At 53.2% G+C, this 21,395-nt stretch overlaps 1 protein-coding gene across 2 annotated transcripts in view; it reads left to right on the forward strand.

The window, feature by feature from the left end:
- Nucleotides 1–229: 229 nt before the first annotated feature.
- AJAP1 (adherens junctions associated protein 1) overlaps nt 230–21,395 on the forward strand; it is a 123,988-nt gene continuing 102,822 nt past the window's right edge. The window contains exon 1 of one of the 2 annotated variants that reach the window (XM_072731104.1): nt 230–456. In XM_072731104.1, coding sequence (XP_072587205.1) covers nt 428–456 — 29 coding nt within the window. In that variant the 5' untranslated portion in view covers nt 230–427. The remainder of the gene's footprint in view (nt 457–21,395) is intronic. The other variant, XM_072731103.1, reaches the window with a different exon arrangement.

Here is a 21,395-nt window from a genome sequence, read left to right on the forward strand (position 1 = left end):
CGCCGCGTCCCCGCCGACTCTCCCCGCGCGGCCGCAGCGCCGGAGCGCGCCCCTCCCGGGCCGGCCGTGGGCGCCCCGCCTCGCTGCCGCCTTCGCCCGCTCGCCCCCGGAGGGGCGGCGAGCCCCGCGCCCCGCGCCCCGCGCCCCGCGCCCCGGCTGGAGGATGTGCGCCCCCGCGGGCCGCCCCGCCTGAGCCATGCGCCCCAACGGCGGCGGCGCGCCGGCCGGCATGGAGCCCCGCGCGGCCGCGCTCTGACTCGCTCTGCGCCCCGCGGCCGGCGGGCGGCGGGCGGCGGGCGGCGGGCGGCGGGCGGCGGCGGACGGACAGCCGGAGACCGGCGCCGCGGGACGGAAGCGAGCGGGCGCGGGCGCCGCGCAGATGGCCGGGGCGAGCGAGGTCTGAGGCTCGGCTCCCCGAAACGTGACCATGTGGATTCAACAGCTTTTAGGACTCAGGTGAGCCACCCGGCCAGCGCCGGGGTGCGTGTGGGTGCGTGGGTGCGTGGGTGCGTGGGTGCCGGGCCGGGCCGGGCTGGGCTGGGCTGGAGCAGCGCTCTTGTCGGCGTTGCACACAGGGGGACCCCCTCCCCGCTCCCTGCTCCCCGCGCCCCGCTCCCCCTCCCCGCGCCCCGCGCCCCGCTCCCCGCCGGCGGCCGGAGGGGGTCCCGGGAGCCCGGCCGGGCCGCGGTGCCAGCCCCGAGCTCAGAGCTCCGCGACCCCGCAGGGAGCGGCCGGCTCTCCCGGCTGCGTGCGTCCGGGTCCGGCCAGGGGCGCGCGCCCCGGCCCCCCGCGCAGCCGGGCTGGCCGGGGCGAGCCCGCGGCTCCAGGCGCCAGCAGCGCAGTGTCCTGGCCTGCCGCCCCGGCGCGCCTCCTCCCCGGGGCCCGCCGAGCCGTGGACCCGGGGCGGGGGCCAGGGCTGCCGGAGAAAGCTAGAGCTCCCCCGGCTTCTGGCTTCTGGCTCCCGGCTCCCGGCTCCCGGCTCCCGGCTCCCGGCGAGAGAGCCTGGCAGGAGGAGTTGGAGGAAACCAGAACCCAACAGCCACTCCGCCCTCTCTCCCCCTTCCCCGGGGCCCCAGGGCTGAGCAGGGGCCGCCTGGGCGCCCAGCTGCCGATCCAGCTGTTTGCCGGTGACCTCCGGGCCCGACGGGCGCGCACAGCTGGCGGGCAGCTGGGGCGAGCGACGCTGGGGCTCGGGGGAGCGCGGGCGGGCGGCCTGGGGCCCGGGAGGGCACTGGCGTCTCCTTGGCCCGGCGGCTGCCTCCGCACCGTCGCCCGCCGGCCTGCCGGGGGCTTCTCGGAGCTGGTGCGCGTTTTGGGTCCCGGGTTGCAACCCAAAGCTGGGGACGACGGAGGCGGAGGCGGAGAAAGCGGTGCGGTTCTCGAGTTTGTCCACTGGGATGCACTGCGCTCCCGCGCTGGGGAGGAAAGGCCGCCCGAGCCGCCCCCACCGTCGCCCCATCGGAGCTGGGGGGAGCGAGCCGGAGGGAGGATCGAGTGCGCGTCCTGATTTTGAGAAATCGGGAGAGGTCGGAGCGCCCCGAGCCTTCTCCAGCTACCCTTGGTTTACGAGACCACCCCCACCCCGGGGGAAAGACTGCTTTTACAACATCTAGCGAAAATTGTCAGATGTTATTATCCGCCTTTTTCTGGAAAGCGGCATTCCTTCTCCTGGTGGCTGGTCTTGTTTGCCAGTGTGGGCTTTAAAGGGTTAATGGCGAAGCGGATCCTGTTGGGTACTGGCTGGCCTGAATCGATACCGTGTGCTTGGACTAGATAACGTTTAGGCTCCCTGTTCTGGGACACGGACAAAATGGAGCGGGGCAGCCGTGCCTGGTGACCCCTGCAGGTGCCCTGCCATCCGCCTCTCAAGTCTCAGCCAGCCCCGCAGGGCCTCAGGAACGACCCCCGGGGCCCCAGCCTTGGCTCTGGGGGCCCCTCTGGCTCCCAGATGCTTCCTGAGCTACTTTCTGGCCGCCTGGCTGCTGACTGAGTGCTGGGAAGTTATGTGTGCTTTTTTTTTTTTTTTTTTCCCATTATTACTAAGTTGCTAGATTGAAAGATTAGTATATTTTGATAAGGGGAAGAGAAGAGTAAATACCATGGAAGGAAACCTCTGTGCTGGTTCAAAATTCACTAAAACAGTTCCTCTAAAGCATCCCCAAGTGAGATCTCCTTGGGATTTTGCTGTAGGAAATAGTTCTGTTGGTGATTTTGAAGTTTGACCTTTTGTGGGTTTTTTTTTTCCTTCAGTGTTAGCACAAGAGATTTTCTGTAAGTGTGCCTGTAAGGACGAGCTGTCACCCATCTAGGAGACTGACAGGAGAGAGCTCCGTCATGCCTGGGAGAGCCATCCCCTGGCCAGCAGAGGTGCCTTGCCAGGAGGGTCAGTGTTGTTTCCCCATCACACCAGGCAAGGGTAGTAATAACAGTAACAAAGCCAGGACTGCTTACTCGAGACCTGGACATGCACTTCTTCCTCGATAAAAACCTGTCACCTTTGCTTACAAGCTCACCTGGCCCTCCAGGTGAGCACTGGGCATCTTGCTGCCAGGCTTCCAACCTGGTTGTGTCAGGCAGTTCCTGACCCGGAGCCCAGGTGAGAGGGGGCAGCCTGGGCATCACCTGAGTCCGAAGCTCTGTGCTCAGGCTCCTGAGATGAAGTCTGGGCTTGGTTTTTCTGCTTCTGCGTTTGACCGGAGCTGTGCATGGAGCCTTTTCTTCTCACGAGGCAGAAACAGATTGAGTCTTATTGAGCTGTTTTCGTGCCTTTTTGGCGGTAGTTGTATCAAAGCACTGAGCACGGATAAAGGTATCTCTTGAAGGCAGCCAGGAGCTTGACCAGCTGCTCTGGAGCTCAGACATAAACGAGCACCGAGCCCAGCGTGGAGGGGTGCTTACTCAGCACGCAGCAACGAGTTTGGCTGCCTCGTCGTCGTGGTGAGTGGCCTCTGGGGCTGCAGCCCACAGCGCCGCAGCTTTGTCAGGGGCTGGGAGCTTGCGAGGCATTTGCTAGGTGTCCTGGGGCGGGCCTCGGCCAGCCACCGTCACGGCTTCTTCCTGGCAGTGCTCCTCGGGGCTGCTCTGCATGTTCTCCCGCCCCAGGGCCCTGGGTGTGCGTGTCTGCGTGGGGGTGGGTGTGTAACTGAGTGCTGTGGCTCTCTCTTCTTGTGGGGTGCTTTGCAAGTCCCCCGAGCTCTGGCCGTGCACGCGGTACCATGCTTGGGCCTCACCATATGGACCCAGCGGGTGGCCTGTCACCCTCCCCGCCTCTAAAGTCCAGGAGCTGGGGCTGTGCAGAGCCTTTACGAGGACGGAGTCAGACGCTCTGTCCACAGACATGGCCCTCCTGGTGAATCCTGGCTCGTGCCCATTTCCAGCTGCTGCTACCAAATTGATTGCAGCCGGAATCCACCGAGTGTCAGCGGCTGGGATGCTCATCAGGGAGAGTGATGCTGAAATAAATGGCCATTCTGAGAGGCAGCTCAAACCTTTCCACCACTGGGGTGCGTCCCCCTCCCCTCATGCCACGCCCACCCTGGGGATCCAGCATCCACACGGAGGAGGGGCCGGCAGGCTCCTCCTAGTCCGTCCCTTCTGCTGATTTATTGTAATCACCTGCTTCCTTTCCTTCTGTGCGTCCAAGAGGGTGATAAGTAGGGAGCAGGGCAAGCCAGCTCCGAGCGGAGACAGCTCCATGCCTCCCTGAGATGTCTGTCTCTGCACTTCCAGAGGGGGAACAGCCCACTTCCCCACAGCATCCTGCATCCTCTTAGCTGGGGTCGTTCAGGTGTCAGTGGGAGTGGTGGCAGCCCTGCCCGGCCTGGGCACCCCCCAGCCCACTGGCCCCGGGCACTATCAAGATATCTGGCACGAACGGGCTGGGTGTGCTCCCTGACGCCTTTATTTCCCTGGGCCTCTAGTGGGAAAACTCTGCTGCCCAGCCGTGTGGATAAAAGCTGCCCCCTAGGTCACGATGAAGTGGGTAAACAGCAAACCCCGACCCACCCGTGACTGCCCAGCCTTCCAGAGCCCAGGGGCTCCTGTCTGGGGTTACGTAAGAGTCATCTGCTTTCCATATGCGTGGTTGCCAAGTTTTCTTCAAAGGGCTACAAGTCAGTAGAGACCAAATTGGATGTAAAGATTAGCTTGGAAAGCCAAATATATCCTTGATCTAGATTTTCATGTTTGAAGTCTGGCTCGAGAGGGTTCCTCTTGCCCGATGCCAGTCAGACTCGAGGGGGAGCAGGAGCCGGGCTCACTGGAGCTGGAACAGACAGGCCATGGGGCCCACCGACATTCTTTCTCTAAGACCCCCTTCCAGGAATTCACAGGAGTCGGTGAGTCATAAGGCTGCCGAGTGGGGAGTGGCAGTTACATAACTCAGATGAACTCTCAGGTAATAGAAAGTCAGAGGCTGCCGTGTGCCCATGTCAGAGCTTCGGGGGCCCTGGTGTGGGGTACCCCCGCTCTCTGAGCACATCAGGGCTGGAGCAGATCTGGCTGTCTGGAGGAGACCCCCTCACTGGGGGCAGTGCCCTGTACTCCGGCAATCAACGAGAAAGTGTAGGATATTTCTTCAATGCCGAGTCCCCGAAGCCCCTTCCAGAAGATGGTGTGGGATTCATTCCCTTCTGCTGCTGGGGTGGGGGCAGCTGCCTAGGTATCTCCCAGCAACCTCTGCATGGGCTGAGTTAATTGGGGCACCTGGCAGGTGCGGAGAAGTGACCTGGGGAGCTGTGCTGGGCCTCCTCTTCTCTTTGGCAAGGGCCCTAGGGACAGTGACAATTCAGAAACCCAGCATTCCTCTGTGGGGGTCTTCAGCCTTATCAGTATCTCCGATGTGGCCGAAAGAGAGCCCAGGGCAGGGGCGGCATGTTGAGAGTCGCATGTTGGCAGAGGCCAGGGTCCTGCGGCTAGACTAAGGGGACTTGGTGTTGGCGGGGAGGAGCTGGGGCTCGTATTTGCATTTCCATCCCCTGCGTGTGCTCTGCAGAAGGGTGCCACTTTATTTCTTCACCCCCGCCCCCCACCCCTCCAAGAAAAGGTTGGTGGCAGCCATGCTGGTCCCATCTGTGCCTTAGCCTTACAGCCTGCCATTCACTGTGCTTACTCTGTCCACTCACTGGGACGTCTGCCATTTGTTGCACTTTCTCTTGGGTGGCCAGCCAAGGAGGGCTGGCGTGGCAGGGCCTGCTGCAGCTCTGCCCTCCCACCATTTCCAGTCCCGTGTGGGCACTTGCCTGGGCCATGTGGCTGCTGAAGCCTGGTCGCCTGCCCTCCCCAGGGAATCCATGCTTGGGCCTGTGACAGCCTCAGGGGCCTCTGGAAAGGGCAGCATCTGGACCTTGTAGTCTCAATGGAGACTGAGGGGGTGGGTGTGTCCACCAGAAACCCGTGTTACACCAAAGAGGAGTCCTGGTCTCTGCAGTATGGGCTCATGAGGGCAAGGACTGAGTCTTATTCTTCAGGAGCTCGTGAGAAGAGTGTGTGGCACACAGCAAGTGCTCAGGAGATGTGTGTGCATGAGTAAATGTGTCTGCCTGGCTCAGTGCCCTGGCTTCATCTAGTCTCGCCCTGTGGTTACTCGTCCTTAACTCCACACTGAAGCTTAGGAAAAGAATTCACAGCCAGGTCCACTGTGTGTTTAGGCCCTGTCCTGCCCCAAATAGATAGACTACTTCTTCCACCTGACTTACTGAGGCTCAGGGTTCCACCATTAGAGATTCTTTCCTTTGCTGTAAGATTCCATTGCATTGGAATGCAGACATGTCTAGCAAAAACAGTCCTATTGAGCTCTTTCAGTTATTAACAGTTCAGTAGGAGTGAAAATATCTGATTTTTAAGTGTCTGGGAGGAAGAATGGGTATAGATGGGAGGAGAACATGAAGGGTGGTGGCACAGGTATGCCAATGGGATTAAGGGGAAAAGGCATCACCAGAGAAGGAGATACGGGGTGAGGGTGGGCTTGGGGCCAAATGCAAGCTATTAGCCTTACAACTGCAGAGTCTTCCCTTCCCTTTGGCTTTCTCAGGGACTGGGACAGTTCATACCCTTACTGGGGACTAGGGAATGTTAAATCGAGACAGAGCTTGGCTGAAAAAGAAGGTTCTGGTCAGTATGTGAGTCCACAGGTGGGCAGGTAGGTAGGTTGGTAGGTCCTGAGGACAGGCAGTGATGTGTACAAGTCTCTGGCACTTTGGCTCCTGTCCTGAATGTGAGCTACAGAATTTGCACTGGACTCCGATAAAACATGTCTGCTTTTTTATGAACGTTGAGGTATAATTGACCTATGACATTATATTAGATTCAAGTGTCTAGCATAGGGATTCAGTATTCGTATATTGTGAGATGGTGGCCATGGTGAGTCTAGTTAGCATCCATCCCATCACACAGTTACAGAATGTTTTTTTTTCTTGTGATAGGAATTTTTAAGGTCTGCTCTCGTAGGGATTCCTGGGTGGCTCAGTGGTTGAGTGTCTGCCTTGGATTGGGCTCAGGTCCTGATCCCGGGGTCCTGGAATCAAGTCCCACATCGGGCCCCCCACAGGGAGCCTGCTTCTCCCTCTACCTATGTCTCTGCCTCTATGCATGTGTCTCTCATGAATAAATAAACAAAATCTTAAAAGATCTGCTCTCTTAGCAACTTTCAGATATGCAAAGCAGGCAGCAGACTGGTGGGTGCTGGGATGGGGGTGAGGGCGTGGGCAAAAGAGGTGAAGGGGATCAAAAGGAACAGACTTGCAGTTATAAAATAAATAAGTCCTGGGGTGTCAGGCACAGCATCGCGACTCTATTTAATCACACATGTCCACTTTAGATGTCTTTGTAACATAGAGAAGATGCTCTGATCTCTGATTTCATTCATTTCATCCACACTTTTCACTCACTGCTCAATCCTTGCATGCCTGGGGGGGGTGGTGGCTGACCGTGAGCAGGTGCCCTGCAGCTCCAGAAGTGAGTGGGTTTCTGCTCTAGAATATGTGTGAGGATAAAGATACTGTTAGCATCGGGGAGACCAGCACTATCCAATAGAAATGTAACATGAGCCACCTTTAGGGTGCTTGGTAGCCTCATGGGGCTGCCGATTGTCATATCGGACAGTTTCCTGGGGAAGCACAGACATGAGAAAAGTAAATGTTTTAGAGCCTGCCAACCCCCGCTGCCCCACCCATATCTAGCTTGGGCACTGGTTCTCGTAGGTATGAGCCCTGAGAAGGGCCAGGTTGGCTGGCTCTCCTCCCCATTTGACATCTGCGGAGTGCCAGATCTGGGCCTGGCTGTGCCAGTGCTGGGCGAGAACGTCGAGCCAGGGTTGGGGCAGCAGCTGAAGGGGCGAGAGATCTCAAGCGAGAGAGAGCCGGCCAGTGAGCATGGTGCTCTTCAGTAGCTCCCACCCTGGGTTGTTACATGGAGTGACAAAGCCTGCTCACTTATAACGGAGTCTTGGAGGCCAGGGGACAGTCAGTGGAGGGGTAAGATCAGCAAATAAAGAGCAAGACAGAAGCCAGGCTACCTTCCAGACGGGAGAGCTGACCTCCTAGAGGGATGGTTCTAGGGTTCTGTCCCAGTGTGCCCTGGAGCCAGCACCCTGCTGGAACCAAGCAACACACCCTGGGGTGACAGACGTCCCAGTGGCTTCTCTGACAATGCACATACACCAGACCTGTGCTGAGGGCAGGGCCTTCATCCTCTGCCCTGCACTCAGCACTTAGCACTGACACGATGCTGAGAGTCTGTGCCACCCCGGGCTCGTGGGAGGAGGAGAGATGGTGAATTGCCAACGTCTGGTTCCAATGAAGACACTTACAAATATTCTTGCAGATATGGGGGTGTGTATGTGTGTATATGTGCGCATGCGTGTGTGCGTATGTGCCTGTGTGTGTGCCTATGTGTGCGTTGGGCATTTTGAGGACCAGTGGGTACCAAAGCACTTAGATCAGGAGCTCCAACTCCAGGTGAAAAGAACAGTTTTTCAACAAAACAAAACTCCTCCTGCAGAAGGAAACTTGCTGTGTTCACACAATTGAGAGTCTAAATAAGAAATGATGGAACACGCCGCATCAGAACTTGGCTGCTGACAAAAAAAAAAAAAAAAAAAATCCTTAGCAAAATATTAGCACACAAAATTCAACAATATATAAAAATATAAAAAGAATCTTATATCGTGGCCAAGTGAGGTTTGCTCCGTGGATGTCGGAATGGTTCTGTATTTGAGGATCAATCACGGTAATCTATCAAATGAAAGGCTAAAGAATATCATACCTCTGCATTTGATAAATTCAAACCTATCCACGAGAAGGCATGTCAGAAAGTCAGGAAATAGAGGGGCACTTCCTCAGCTTGATAAAGAACATATACAAAAGCCTACAACTAAGTTCACGCTTAGTGCTGAGAAACTGGAAGCTTTTCCCCTTGAGATGAGGAACAAGCCGGGGGTGTTTCCTCTCCTCACTCTGATTCAGCATAGTGCTGGAAGTCCTAGCCAGTGTGACAGAGGAAGAAAAAGCAATAAAAGACATACAAAAGGGAAGAAATAGAACTGTCCTTATTTGCAGATGATTGTCGACATAGAAAATCTTATATAATCCATTAAAAAAAAACTCCTCGTATGTTGGTAAATTGAACACCAATAAAAATTAATTTATTTAAAAAAAAACTCCTCGAACTAATGAATGAGTTCAGGGAGGTTGGAGGATACAATAAATGTATAAATATGAATTGTATCTTCCTCTGTTAGTAATGAACATGTGGACACTGAAATAAAAAATGCAGTGCCATTAACAGTCACCCCCAAAATGAAATATTTCAATGTAAACCTAACAAGTTGTGTTATGCTGATGACTCACATGCTCAGAGCAACAGGGTGCGGATGGTGGAGATGAAAGGAGGTCTAAGTGATGGAAAGTCATACCATATTCATGGACGGGAATACTTAAGGAAGGAAGTCACTTCTCAAACTGATATAGGAGGTTAACATAATTTTTATCAATATCCCAGCAAAATATTTGCACAGGTAAGATTATTCTAAAATAAAGGACCTAGAAATACTAAAATAGTTTTTTGTTTCATAAAGATTTTATTTATTTATTCATGGTGGGGGCAGAGACATAGGCAGAGGGAGAAGCAGGCTCCCCGCAGGGAGCCTGATGTGACACTCCATCCCAGGACTCTGGGATCATGACCTGAGCCAAAGGCAGAGACCCAACCCCGGATCCCTCCCCCAGGGACTCCCTAAAACAGTTTTGATAAGGTAATAAAATGAGAGGCATCAGTCTGATGACCAGACTTATTATGTAGCTGTCATATCAAGACTGTGTCACATTGATGGAGGGATAGATTATCAACGAAACAGAGCAGAGAATCTACAGGCAGACTCCCACAAATATGCCCAGCTGATTTTGGTTAAAGGTGTTAATTCAGTGGAGAAAGGGTAGCCTTTTCAACAAATTGTGCTGGAACAATGGGACATTCAAAGCCAAGAGCAAGCAAACAAACAAGAATCTCAGTGTTAAGTCTTGTACCTAATACAAAATTAACTCGAAATTGGTCACATAATTACATGTAAAATGTAAAACTAGGAAGGCTTTAGAAGAAGAAAAAAAATGAAGTTATTCACGATGTGAGACTCAGCTGACAGCTCTTTGACTTGCCACCGAAAGCACGATCCATAAAAGGGAAAAAATGATAAATTGATTAAGATTTTATAAAATTATATATTTTATATAATTATGTATTTTATAAAATTATAAGATTTTATAATTTTCTCTGTGAAAGTCTCATCGAAAAGGGTGAAAAAGACACTACAGAGTGGGAGAGCATATGTGCAAACCATATACCTGAAACAGATCTAGTATCCATAAGACAAATACCTCTCAAAACACAATCCAGTTAGAAACAGGTGAAACCATGAAGGGACATTTCAGTGAAGAGGGTAGTCAGGTAGTCAGAAAGTACATGGAAAGATGTTTGACATCGTTACTCATTAGAGAAATGCAGATTAAAGCCACAGACATCACTGCTCATCTATGAGAGTGGTTAAAATGAACAATACTGACAACACCAAGTGCTGACAAGGATGTGGAAAACCTGGGTCTCTTACATGTTGCTGGTGGGAAGGTAAAATGTGACCATACAGTTGAGCTTTTCACTCCGGGGCATTTATGCCAGAGAAATGCAGACATGTTGACCCAAAATCTGCACACCTGTTTTATGGCAGCTTTATTTGTCCTAGTCTCAAATTGGAAACTACCCAGATGCCCTTCACACTGTGGAATCATGCTGCCCAGGCATAGCAATGAAAGGACCGTTGATACACCCAACAACCTGTATGAATATCTGGAGAGTGATACTAAAAGAAAAAGCCGATCTGGAAGGTTGTGTGCTGCATGATGTCTCCATAGCATGCTTCAAACGGTGAAATTACAGAAATGAACAGGGTAGTCATTGCTAGGAGTGAGAGAGGGAGCGGGGAGTACCAGAGGAGATGATATGGGCCACGCGAGGGATCTTGGTGGTGATGGGGATGCTTTCTGTCTTGATTGCATCGATGCCAATATCCTGCTTATATTATTGTACCCTCATTTTGTAGGATGTGACTGCTGGGGGAACCCCGTAAACAGGGCAGGTTCTCTCTGTTATATATTACAGTGCTCGTGAATCTACAATTAACTCAAAATAAAAATTTAATTAAAAACCAAAGAGCCTCTACTTATCTGCCAAGATAAGCAGAGTGTTGGGTTTGTGTGTATACCTTTCAGGCACCGTGTTTTTAGATTTAATGACAGTTGGGCACTGTGGAAATGGGGAAAGGGGTAAAAACATTATGGAATTTGCTATGTTGTGGTTCTGCCACATTTTTAAGAAAATACAGTAGCCTATGAACGGTGTTGCTCATGTTACCAGATCCATCATCAGTGACAGCAATAAATGACCTGGTGCATATTTATTGGATAAGAAGAGCTGTCCAGATTCTTGTATAAAGCAGGTCAGCTCTGAAAATAGAGCAACCTTTTTGGGGACAGTCCCACTTTCCTACCCCGGTACGTAGGGTGGCTTCAAGACCATGCTCCGAAGATTTTAAGTCAAATACAGGAACAGTTGGTTTCTTGTTTCTAGACGAGTAAGACATGAGCCTCTAGTTCTTGAAGGCAGAGCATTGGTTTGTGGCTTGGCTGTTTTCATTTTATTTTGGTCTTTATGGTAAAAGAATTGGAGTGTATTGTGTGTGCGCACATGTGCGTGTGTGTATACATGTGTGCATGCGTGCACATGAGCACACGCACTCTGTAAACATTTGTTGAATGGTGTCGGTTAATGCAGCGGGAGGCTCTACCTTGGATTTGACTGTGAGCTTCTGAGACACCCATGGACTAGACCCGCTGTCTTTCTGTCCTTTCAGGTCCAACTGGGAGGTGCTGGGCCACCATAGTTCCCAACCTTCTCATAACCCAGGCTTTGTGCTGATGACGTAGCCAGGCTACATCCTCTCAGTCTTCAGGATCCCCGTGATGGCTCTGTGGCGTGGGCATTGTTGCTTTTATCTTACAAAGTTGGAGACGGAAGCTCAGAGAGGTTTAGTGACTTGCCCAAGGTCACAGAGCTAGCCAGTGGGAGAGCTGAGATTTCGACCCAGGTTTCACGGACTCCCAGGTCCACTTGTGCTCCTCCCATGGCTCTTTATGGCTCCAGTGTTTTATACAAAATCTCCTTCTTACTCCTTTGGTTAAGTTACACATTGCCCTCTTGGGACAAACAAAACAAACAAACAAAAAACAAAACTAGAAGGACCTGCTTGCTGCGATGTCAGGCCAGCACTCTGAGGATCCAGCTGTCCTTGTGTCCAGCAGATGCTGGAATAACAGGTCCTAATGGCAACCAGAGTTTTGGGTGCAAGTTTTATAGTCTAACTGAGAGATCATTTTGTGGCCAAGAACTGAGGAAATGTCATGAAGGGGTGAAAACACGTCTGTGACACAGATACTGTTATTCAGTCTACTTAATAATTAAAAATAAATGTGTCACCAAATCCATGGAGGCCCCTCCTGAGAGCTCGTGTGAAATCATACCGCAGAAGTTAATGAATGAGCCCATCGACAAAGCTGGGTTAGTGTGACACAGGTCTGGGTAGCGGGATGGTCTGCCGTGTGTGTGTGCACATGCATGCTTACTTCTGGATTATAATTTATATTCTGCGACATTCACCCATGTTAAATGTACGACCCAGTGATTTTAGCAAATGTGCCATGTGTGCAAACATTTTCGCTGTCCTGCAAAGATCCCTGCTATTTCCAGATAACCCCCATTTCTACCCTCAGTCACACGCAACCGCTGGCCTGACGTGCATCTCTGTAGATTTGCCAGTTCTGGGCACTCCCTGAAGGCAGAACCAGGCAACGCTCCATTGGTTTGTGTAGCTTTCTTCACTGCGCCTTCGTCCTTGGGGTCTCTCAACGTCGTAGTGCACTTCTCTGTCCTCTGCATTATTTCTGAGGGGCACTGCATTTTTGGATGTACCATAGTTGGTTTGTCCATTTGCTGGTTAATGGGCACTTGGCTTCCTTCTGCTTTGTGGTTCATGCACATAATGCAGCTGTGAACACCGCTTTCATTTCTCTTGGCACCCCATGTCCTCCGTGGTCATAGACGGAAAGGCTTTGAGGAGCTTCGAGGAGCCCCTTATATCACCAAGTTGGTAGAAATGCACGGGGCAGGGGTCCAGGATTCCACCTCTGGTTTTGGATTTGTTCCTTCCCTTTGCCCTAAAGGAAGAGCTGACTACACACAAGCCATTGTTTATTTGTTCATTTTTCATTTGATAAACATTTATTGAGTGTCAACCATGTCTCACTATGGTGCTGCGTCCTGGCGAGATAAAGAGCAGTACAAAGCTTTCTGTTCTGCCTTGGTGCAAAGATACCGTGAAGAGGAACGTCTGAGTCATTAGAAGGGCTCCTGGCTCACCTGGGTGTGGTCACCCAGGCAGGAGGAGGGTGTGGCCTGGGACCAGAGCAGAGGGGGCTGGCAGGTGGCCCTGCAGCAAGTCCCCCAGCCCCTGAGGCTTCTGCTGCGTGAGGGTGGCCTGGCTCAGGGATCCAAGGGAGGCAGCTGCATATCTCATCGTGGGCTTCCTTCCAGAGGGACAGTGCTGCCCGTTTAGTTCATCCTCTGGGGTACCTTTTAGCAGAGGGCTTTAGAGCATCCTTTCAGATGGAAGAGATGGTGCCGAGTCCCTATAGACACAGGACAGCGCTCACAGGAAGCTTCCCTGAGGACAGGTTAAGTTGAATTATAGGTGCCACGTGCATGTTCCAAGGTGGGGTCAGTTCCAGGGGGATCTGGGAGCTTTGAAGAACCTGATTTGATAAAAGGAAAAGGTGAAACGAGTATTTACCATTACGTGGTGAGACAGCGCATTTGCCTGTTGTCCCCGAGCCTGGGCTCCTGGCATCCCTCCTGCATGGGTCCCATGTGCCTGGACAAGAATAATGGCCATGCTGGCCCTGGAGGGCCTTCGCTCCCCGGTGCCAACTTAGCAGCTGGTGTTGAGAGCAGGGGCATCCCAGACAGACCTCTACTGTGGGACCAGTGTGAGTGGTGGTCGCTTCCTCGAGCCCCATGTTGAGAAGAGATCTGAGTTCTCCTGAGGCCCAGAGGGAAGTGTCCTAGACCATTCATCATATCTGTGCTGGGTAAGGGATGGGGGTGTCAGAGAAATTTCCTCCCTCCCTCCCTCCTTCCCCAGAAGGATGGACAACAGGGCTTGTGAGTGGTCATGGGCTGAACACCTTGATGGAGGCCCATTTATATTAGTGAGCGCTTGTGATTATGGCGTACCAGGCACTGCTCCAACACTTGACGCATCTTAACTCATCCCTACGACCCTGCTGTAATGTAGACGTTTAATGATGTCCTGATCCCCAGGGAGGCTCAGAGAGATTGAGTGATTTGTCCAAGTCACACAACAAGGAAATGACAGAGCCAGGACTCACACCCAGGCAGCTAGCAGTAAGAGCTACTCTTACTGGTCTAGAAGACAATGCATGGGTGTTGGTCATATTGAAGGAGCATGATGTCCACCAGGCCCAGGCAGGTGGCAAAATTGGGGATTTGAGCCCAGTGTGGAGGGGTGGGGTCCTTCCTGCCTGGCTCAGTGTGGAGCACGCATATGGAGGCCCAAGATACAGAGATGAAAATGACACATCCTGACCTTCAGGTGTTCTGAGCCTGGTAGGAAAGATGATGGTTTAGGAGTGCCCATGTGACAACAGAAGTCTCTCCATGTGGTTGGGGGGCCAGAGCCCTGAAGTCAGGCCTGCCTGAGGACCAGCTGGGGAGCCACAAGGAATGAATGCCGCACGGTTGGCTGCAGAACCTCCAGACACACTCTCCTGCTGGGAGTGGGTTGGGAACACTGTCCTCATACAGTCGAGGATGGCCCTAGGAAATAACCGGCGATTTGGGGGAGGGAGCAGGTCAAGTCCATGACTGCTTTTCTTTCCCTAGAAAACATCTGGTGACCTCCACTACCGCTCTGGCATCTAAATAATGCAGCTCACCTTTCATGAGAGTCCCATCACTGGCCTCCTGGACCTGTGACCAGAAATAAACCTTCTTCTGTGGATTCAATCTCCCAAACTGTTGCAAAAAGCCATAGTAGGCGAAGGTGGAGAAATTGCCCAGGGACAGCCCATACTTGACGTGCAACTACTATTTTCTAAAACTGACTTTTCTAAAACAGAATCAGTTGGCAGGCAGGGGCCTTATATCTTGCCTATTGCAATGAACCTCCTGAAACCACAAGGCCAGCCTTGTGACAAAAGCCCCAGTCTCTAGACCCGCTGAAAACTGTGTTCCAGCACTTGGCAAGGAGAACATAATAATGAGGAGGGAAAGAGCCCACCTAGGAGTCTGCTTTCTCTCGCTCCCCCCATCCCCTCTTTTTTGTAAAGAGAAAATGCAGGACTGTACCCAGATGCTGAAAAAAGCTGTACTTCCTGCCGAGGGACATGGTGGCTTTCAGAATGCAAGGATTCTTTAGGGAGCCAATTATGCAAGACAAGAGTAAGCATGTTTATTTTTACGACACCGCATTTCAAAATCCCAGAAAACGTTGATGGAATGGCCCCATTAGGCGCCTGGGTCCCCCCCGATGCTGTGGCATTACACCTTGCAGTTTGCAGGGGGCATGTGCAGGCTCTAAGCGAAAGCTCCACACTGGGCTAATTTACTGCCCGCCACTACCCCAGAGGTCTCTTTCAGTTCCCACATATCCAGGTTCCTTCTTCCCTCAGCATTTTTCAGGATAATTTGATTCTCTTCACAGAAGCTCGATGCTCAGAAACCCGGAGCCCCAAGCTCACTCTGATGGCATCTGTTCCTCAGGTTCTCACGTCCAGGGTGACAGGGGAGGTCAGAGCTATGGTTTTGTAGCACCAGCTACCCAGGTGATCCCCAGGATTGCAGCCTAGGCTGGCTCTGGGCCTGGTGGGGCAGAGGAAGAGTCCCTTCTGATGCCTCTATTTAGCAGACAGAGATGGTGTGCCCACTGCGTGCAGGTGCTGTGCTGGCTGGGGAGACAGGAGAGCCCGATCCTGACCCTGTAGGAACTTTTAAGGGGAATGAGGGCAGAGGTGCAAATGAAATTTCAGGAGCCAAGGGGAAGAAGCATATAGCTCCACCTGGAGCAATTGGGAAGGCTTCATGGAAGAAGCAACACTCAACTCCCATCAGAAAGAATGAGAAGGAAGATGCATCTGGGCAGAAGTGGCAGGGTGGCTGCTCTTCATCGAGTGCTTCTGGTGTCTGTGCTCCTTGGGGCGTGGAGGCACCCAGCAGCTAGTGACTTGCTGAAGACTTCCCACCTCTTGGCTTAGGGGGGAATCCAGGTGCAAGGCGTGGGCGGAGCAGGTGCATTTGGATCAGGCTGTAGGTTTTGCACAGCTGAGGAAGGAGTGTGTGTGGAGCACCAGAGGGAGGAGCCTGGACAAGCCAGCAGGGCTAGCCAGGACTTGGGCTTCTGTCCTCAGGCTGGGAGCCTCAGGAGGTGCCAGGGGCAAGGGTGCTGCTCCATTGCCCCAGTGTGCTCAGGTGTAAAGGGAAAGACAGATCCTGGGGAGAGAGGTGAGGAGGAGAGTCACTGAGAGCAGGGGAGTGAGCAGATCTATGGGAACCCCTGCCCCACAAGCAGAGTCTGCTGCCCTGGCCAGTCAGTGCAGTCCTCTGCCAGCCCCCGCAGAGGCCTCGAAAGACCCCAGGTGGTGAGGGGCTCAGGACAAGAAGACAGTCTGGCCAGGTCCCTCAATCAGAGATGTGGCTGCCTGGCCATCCTCCAGCTGTTTTCACTCAAAATTACTCTTCCGAAAAGCGCTGGCTCGAGACCATATGGGGACAGCACACAACTCGCTCCAACCACCCCACCTTTCTCCCTGTCCGCCCCCCCCACCCGGGAAAAACCCATCCCATACTCAGACTGTGCTCAACCCATCCTGCCCACCCTTGAAATGCATGTTTTCATTTTGAGAAAAGACCCCAAGATTCAAGGTGTCAAGCAGCACCATCAAGTCAACATGGAATCTTTCGGTAGAAAAGGGGAGCTTTGGGGGGAATTTGTTTCCCCCTCAAATAATGTGGTCAGGGTGGCAGATCTTTTTGTCACCTATGGGTCTAAACGTGTGTGGCAGTGAAGCTAAAGTAGCCTAGGAAGAAAGCTGTGTGTGTGCATGTGTGTGTACATGCATGGAGGGTGTATGTGTCAGTGACTATTATGGGTCTGTGTGTTGTAGAGTATGTGTATGTGTGTGTCTCTGTGAAGGTGGAAGTGTGTATGTGTCAGTTTCTGTGTCTGGGTACCTATAGGGATGTGTGTGGAGGGGTGTGTGTGTGTTGTATACATGGAGGTGTATGTGTGTCAGTGTGTGTGTGTCTGTGTGTACATGTGTGGTGTGTGTGCAGTATGTGTGCAGGTATATACTTGTGTGTATATGTGTGTGCACGGGTGTGTGTGTCCATGTCTGTGTGTTGTAGAGTGGGGCAGAGTGGGTGTGGGGTGTCAGTGACTTGGAAATAATCAATTAATAAATCTGTGCCCTGTTCATCCATCAGGTGCCCAGTAGTTCAGAACCTTAATTAACAAAATCTCTCAATAGCCCTCCATGATCAGAAAATGTCAGTTAGCCTTATTTCACAGGTGGGTAAATTGAGGCATTGCATGGTTCAGCAGTATGTCTAAGGCCGTGCAAGGTCAGCAGAGTGGCACCCAAGGGCTCCCAGAGGAGCCTGACCAGACCCCTGAGTGTCCTGCTGTCCCGTTGCAGTCCTGGGCAGGGACACCTGGGGAGCATGGGCACATCCTTTCTGTGTCCTGACGTCTGGTATCCCCACCGGGGAGATGGGCTGGGTCCAGGGCTGATGTACCTGAGGCGCAGCCTTCACTACTGGGCCTTCTTGCTGGGCTCTGCTTGCACTTTATTGTCCCTCACTTATTTTTCAGTGGCAGTCAGCAGTCCAGGGCAGCCCTGAGAGGCAACGGGGTGGGTTGGCTTCACACCTCCCTCCCCCCCTATCATCTCTCCTAGCCCCTCCTATCAGTCTGAGACCCTGTCTTGTGTAGGAATTCCAGGGTCACGGTGGGTAGAGTATGTACCGGTGGCCATGGGGCATGTTTGGATTTCACAGGGACTCAGACTCAGCCAACAGGAGGGACTCAGACTCTGTCAACAGGAGGGGTCCACACTCAGCCAATAGGAGGGACCCAGACTGAGCCATAAGGAGGGGCCGAGATTCAGCCAAAAGGAGGAACCCAGATTCAGCTAACAAGGAGGGACCCAGACTCAGCCAACAGGAGTGACTTAGACTCTGTCAAAAGGAGGGGCCCACACTCAGCCAATAGGAGGGACCCAGACTCAGCCAACAGGAGGAAGGACTCAGACTCAGCCAACAGGAGGGGCCCAGATTAAGCCAAAAGGAGGGACCCAGACTCAGCCAACAGGAGGGACCCAGACTCAACCAATATTTTTAGTTTATATTTTTTTTCATTGAGGTGGAATTCACATAAAGAAATTAATCATTTTAAAGTGTACGCATCAGTGGCACTTAGTAGGTATACAGTGTTGTGGGGTAGCCATCAGCAGTAGCTGGTTCCAAAGTATTTTCGTCTTCCTCAGGAAGCCTGGTATCCCTGTCGTCCGCACCCCACGGTCTACTCTTTGTCTCTGGATTTACCTATTCTGGATAGTTCCTACCACGGAAGCGTGCCGTGCGCGTGCCTCTGGGGCCCGGCTTCCGTCGGTGGCTCACCCACACCGCAGTGCATGTTCCCGTCCTCCGAATGGCTGAGTATATTCCCTTGCTTGCGCGGACCACGCTTTGTTTCCGGCTCGTCCACCGAGGACATTTGGGTGCTTCTGCCTTTCAGCTGGAGTGAGTAGCGCTGCTGGGAACGTGGGCGCACGGGGTCTGTCTCCGGTTCTCTGGGGTGTGTTGTCCACAGCTGCACCTCCTGTGTGGCCCTGGGTGGTTCCCGGACTCCCTCCCAGCCTGGCTTCCTCGCTGGAGGGATGGGGAGCGGAGGGGTCACCCTGCCCGGGGCCTGGCGAGCGCTGGTGGCTGCCGGTGGCTGCTTGGTGGCTGCGCGGTGACAGCCGGCCCCCCCCCACCCCCGCCCCATCGCCGAGCAGCAGCCGGGCCTCTGCTTTGCCTGTGGGCCGCGCTGGAGCGCCCGGCGAGGAGCAGCTGTTCTGTCTTTACTCCTAACACATCCCCAGGGAGGAGGCTCGGGTGAGAAGCGGCACTTTTTATAAGCTCTACACTAAAGAGGGATTATGAGCCATTTTGGGAATGGATTAAAGCAATTGCCCCTGGGATGAATCTTATTCTCGGTGACTTTTGCTTTCCCCTCTTCCTGGACCTCAAAGCTAAGCTGTATGGTCTATTGAAAATACCTGAGCCGACGTTTATCCTTTTAGCCAGATCCCAGCCCAGACCCCGCAGGAGCGTGGGACCTCTGTGACCCAGCCACGTGCCGTGAACTTGGAGCTTCTCCGGTGACGGCCCGGCTTGTTGAGCCTGTCACTTCTCATTGAGAGCAGCATCTTGCTGGCACAGAAGTGCGCTGCTGCGCGGCCGCTAGCTCCCAGGGAGCTGCTGCCCCTCCACCCGGGCACCCGGTCCCCGAGCGGAGTCACCGCCAGCCTCATGCCTCCGAGGTTTCCTGTCGCAAGAACCCGCAGGGTCAGCTGTTCAGGAAAACATATGAAACCGAGAGCAAACCCAATGAACCGGAACACAGCTTTCCAGAATGTTCTTCCGCCCTCTCCCTCTTTGGAGGAAGGCAAAAGAAAATGGCCACAAACTTCATCCGTGTTGGGGATTTAAGTTTCTGGAAAGCCCCTTCTAAGGGATGTCCTGGCATGGAAACCATTTGAGATCGTCCTGAACTTTACCCATCATTACTTCTCTGTAGAGACGGTGGTAGTAGTAACACTTGCTGGCATTTTAAAGTGTGCATCACACTTCCCATGCATTGTTTCCGTTTGTCTTCACAGCAGTGAGTAGACTTGGGCGATTTTGCTCACTTAGAAACTGAGGCCCAGAGTATGATAGTGATCATAATATTGACATGATGATGACAGTCTTCGTGAAAGAGCAAACCACCTGTGACCAGGGCCGAGGTCGTATGGCGTAGAGTACACACATCCTCCCCCTTTATCCGAGAGCCTGCCAGGAGCATGGAGCCGGGTCTCCCATCTAACAGGTGCGGGGTCACAGGCTCGGGACAGCCCGCCCTCCTGAGTGCAGTCTGCAAGTGGGGGGATGGACCTGCCACGGGTCCGGCTGTCCTCTCCAAGCATCTCCGCTGGTCCATGCCCCATCATATCCCCATCCCTCAAAGGATGATGGCATCAGGACGTGGAAGCCTCATTAGCTGCTTCTAATCTAAAAGATATTGGCCCATTATTTTTCCTGCTTTTGTAAATCCAGAGACTGAACAAAATTGAATCCCTGGGTAACCAGAAAATGTAATTAATGGGAACACAGCATTTCAACAGGGAAGCTGGTTAGCGTCTGCTTCATTGTAACGATCTAACCGGGGACCCGTCGCACAGACGTCCCACCTGCGCTCAGGTGCCCGGGAAGAGCAGAGACACTCTCGTGAGCCCTGTTCTCCCCTCTTTGGTGGGGTCCTCACAGCGCCCTTGCCCTCTGTCCTGGGGTTCCTGTGGGGTTGGGCACAGTGGGTCTAGGGGTCTCTGGGCTGCTTGTGAATCATGTGATTTTGTGCATGTTGAAGCCAGGCAGCCAGGCGTCTTCCAGGGTTGGATTTTGATGGGGTGTCATTGTGGGGAGTGTGCACTGTTACATCAGGTAAACGGAGCAGTAGGGGGTTGCACGGGCCTTGCACAGCCAGACCTTATGCCTGCCAGCATTGCCCCCATCACATAAAGGATCTCTGGATGAAGCAAACAGGGACGAAACAGCCAAGCCACTGGGAGCCTCAAAGGGCCACACTTAACCAGGACTTTTGTCTGGATGGAGGGATGTCTCCACCAGCTTTGCCCCTGTGTTGTCGGGATATAGTGGGTTTCTGCTGGGGACCGAGCACTGTCCTGCCAAATGATGGTAAACCTCCCATCCTCGGAGTCTGGGAACAGAATGTCTGGCACAAACTCCTTGGGAGGCCCCAGAGCACCCATTGCTGGGAACTGGAAACCAGAGTGGGGGCTTTTCACTGCAAACACCAGCTCTGTCCAGAGCCATTTCCATGGCTGAGGTCACATCTGCCCATGGGTGATGTGGGGGGCACTGTGAACCCATGGGTGATGTGAGGGGCACTGTGAACACTACGTGGTCCTACCCCGTTCCTGGGCCAGGACTGTGGTGTGATGCCACACCCTCAATATGTCACCTGACACACCAGTAATTAAGATCATTAATCAGCTAGCCTGAAACTAGGGAGATGATCCCAGATTATGCAGAAGGTTCAATGTGACCACATGTTCCCTTAAACCCAGAGACAAAGGATGGAGAGATACAGGGATAGGGGCATGGAGATTGGATGTGATGTGTCTCAAAGGGCAGGAGATAGGACCTTGGTCCTGAAGCCTGAGGGACAGGAGTCAGCTTTCCTAGGGTCCCCAGGAGAGGACGCAGCCCAGTAGTGCCCTGATGATGGGAGTCGTGTGACCCCGAGCAGAGGACCAGCACAGACTGTGAGCTGATGAGTGGGTGCTGTTCTAAGCTATAAATTTTGTGGTCATTTGTCACTGCACAACAGACAACGGGTACATGTAAATTAGTTGATGAGATGCCCCTGGCTATCCAGCCTTCTCCCCGACTCCTTCCCTCCCAGATGTGGGGTGTGGCGGGGGTCCCCGAGACCCCTTTGCTCTGTGGGCTGT

This window comes from Vulpes vulpes, chromosome 12 (assembly GCF_048418805.1).
Source record: "Vulpes vulpes isolate BD-2025 chromosome 12, VulVul3, whole genome shotgun sequence".
Classification (NCBI taxonomy): domain Eukaryota; kingdom Metazoa; phylum Chordata; class Mammalia; order Carnivora; family Canidae; genus Vulpes; species Vulpes vulpes.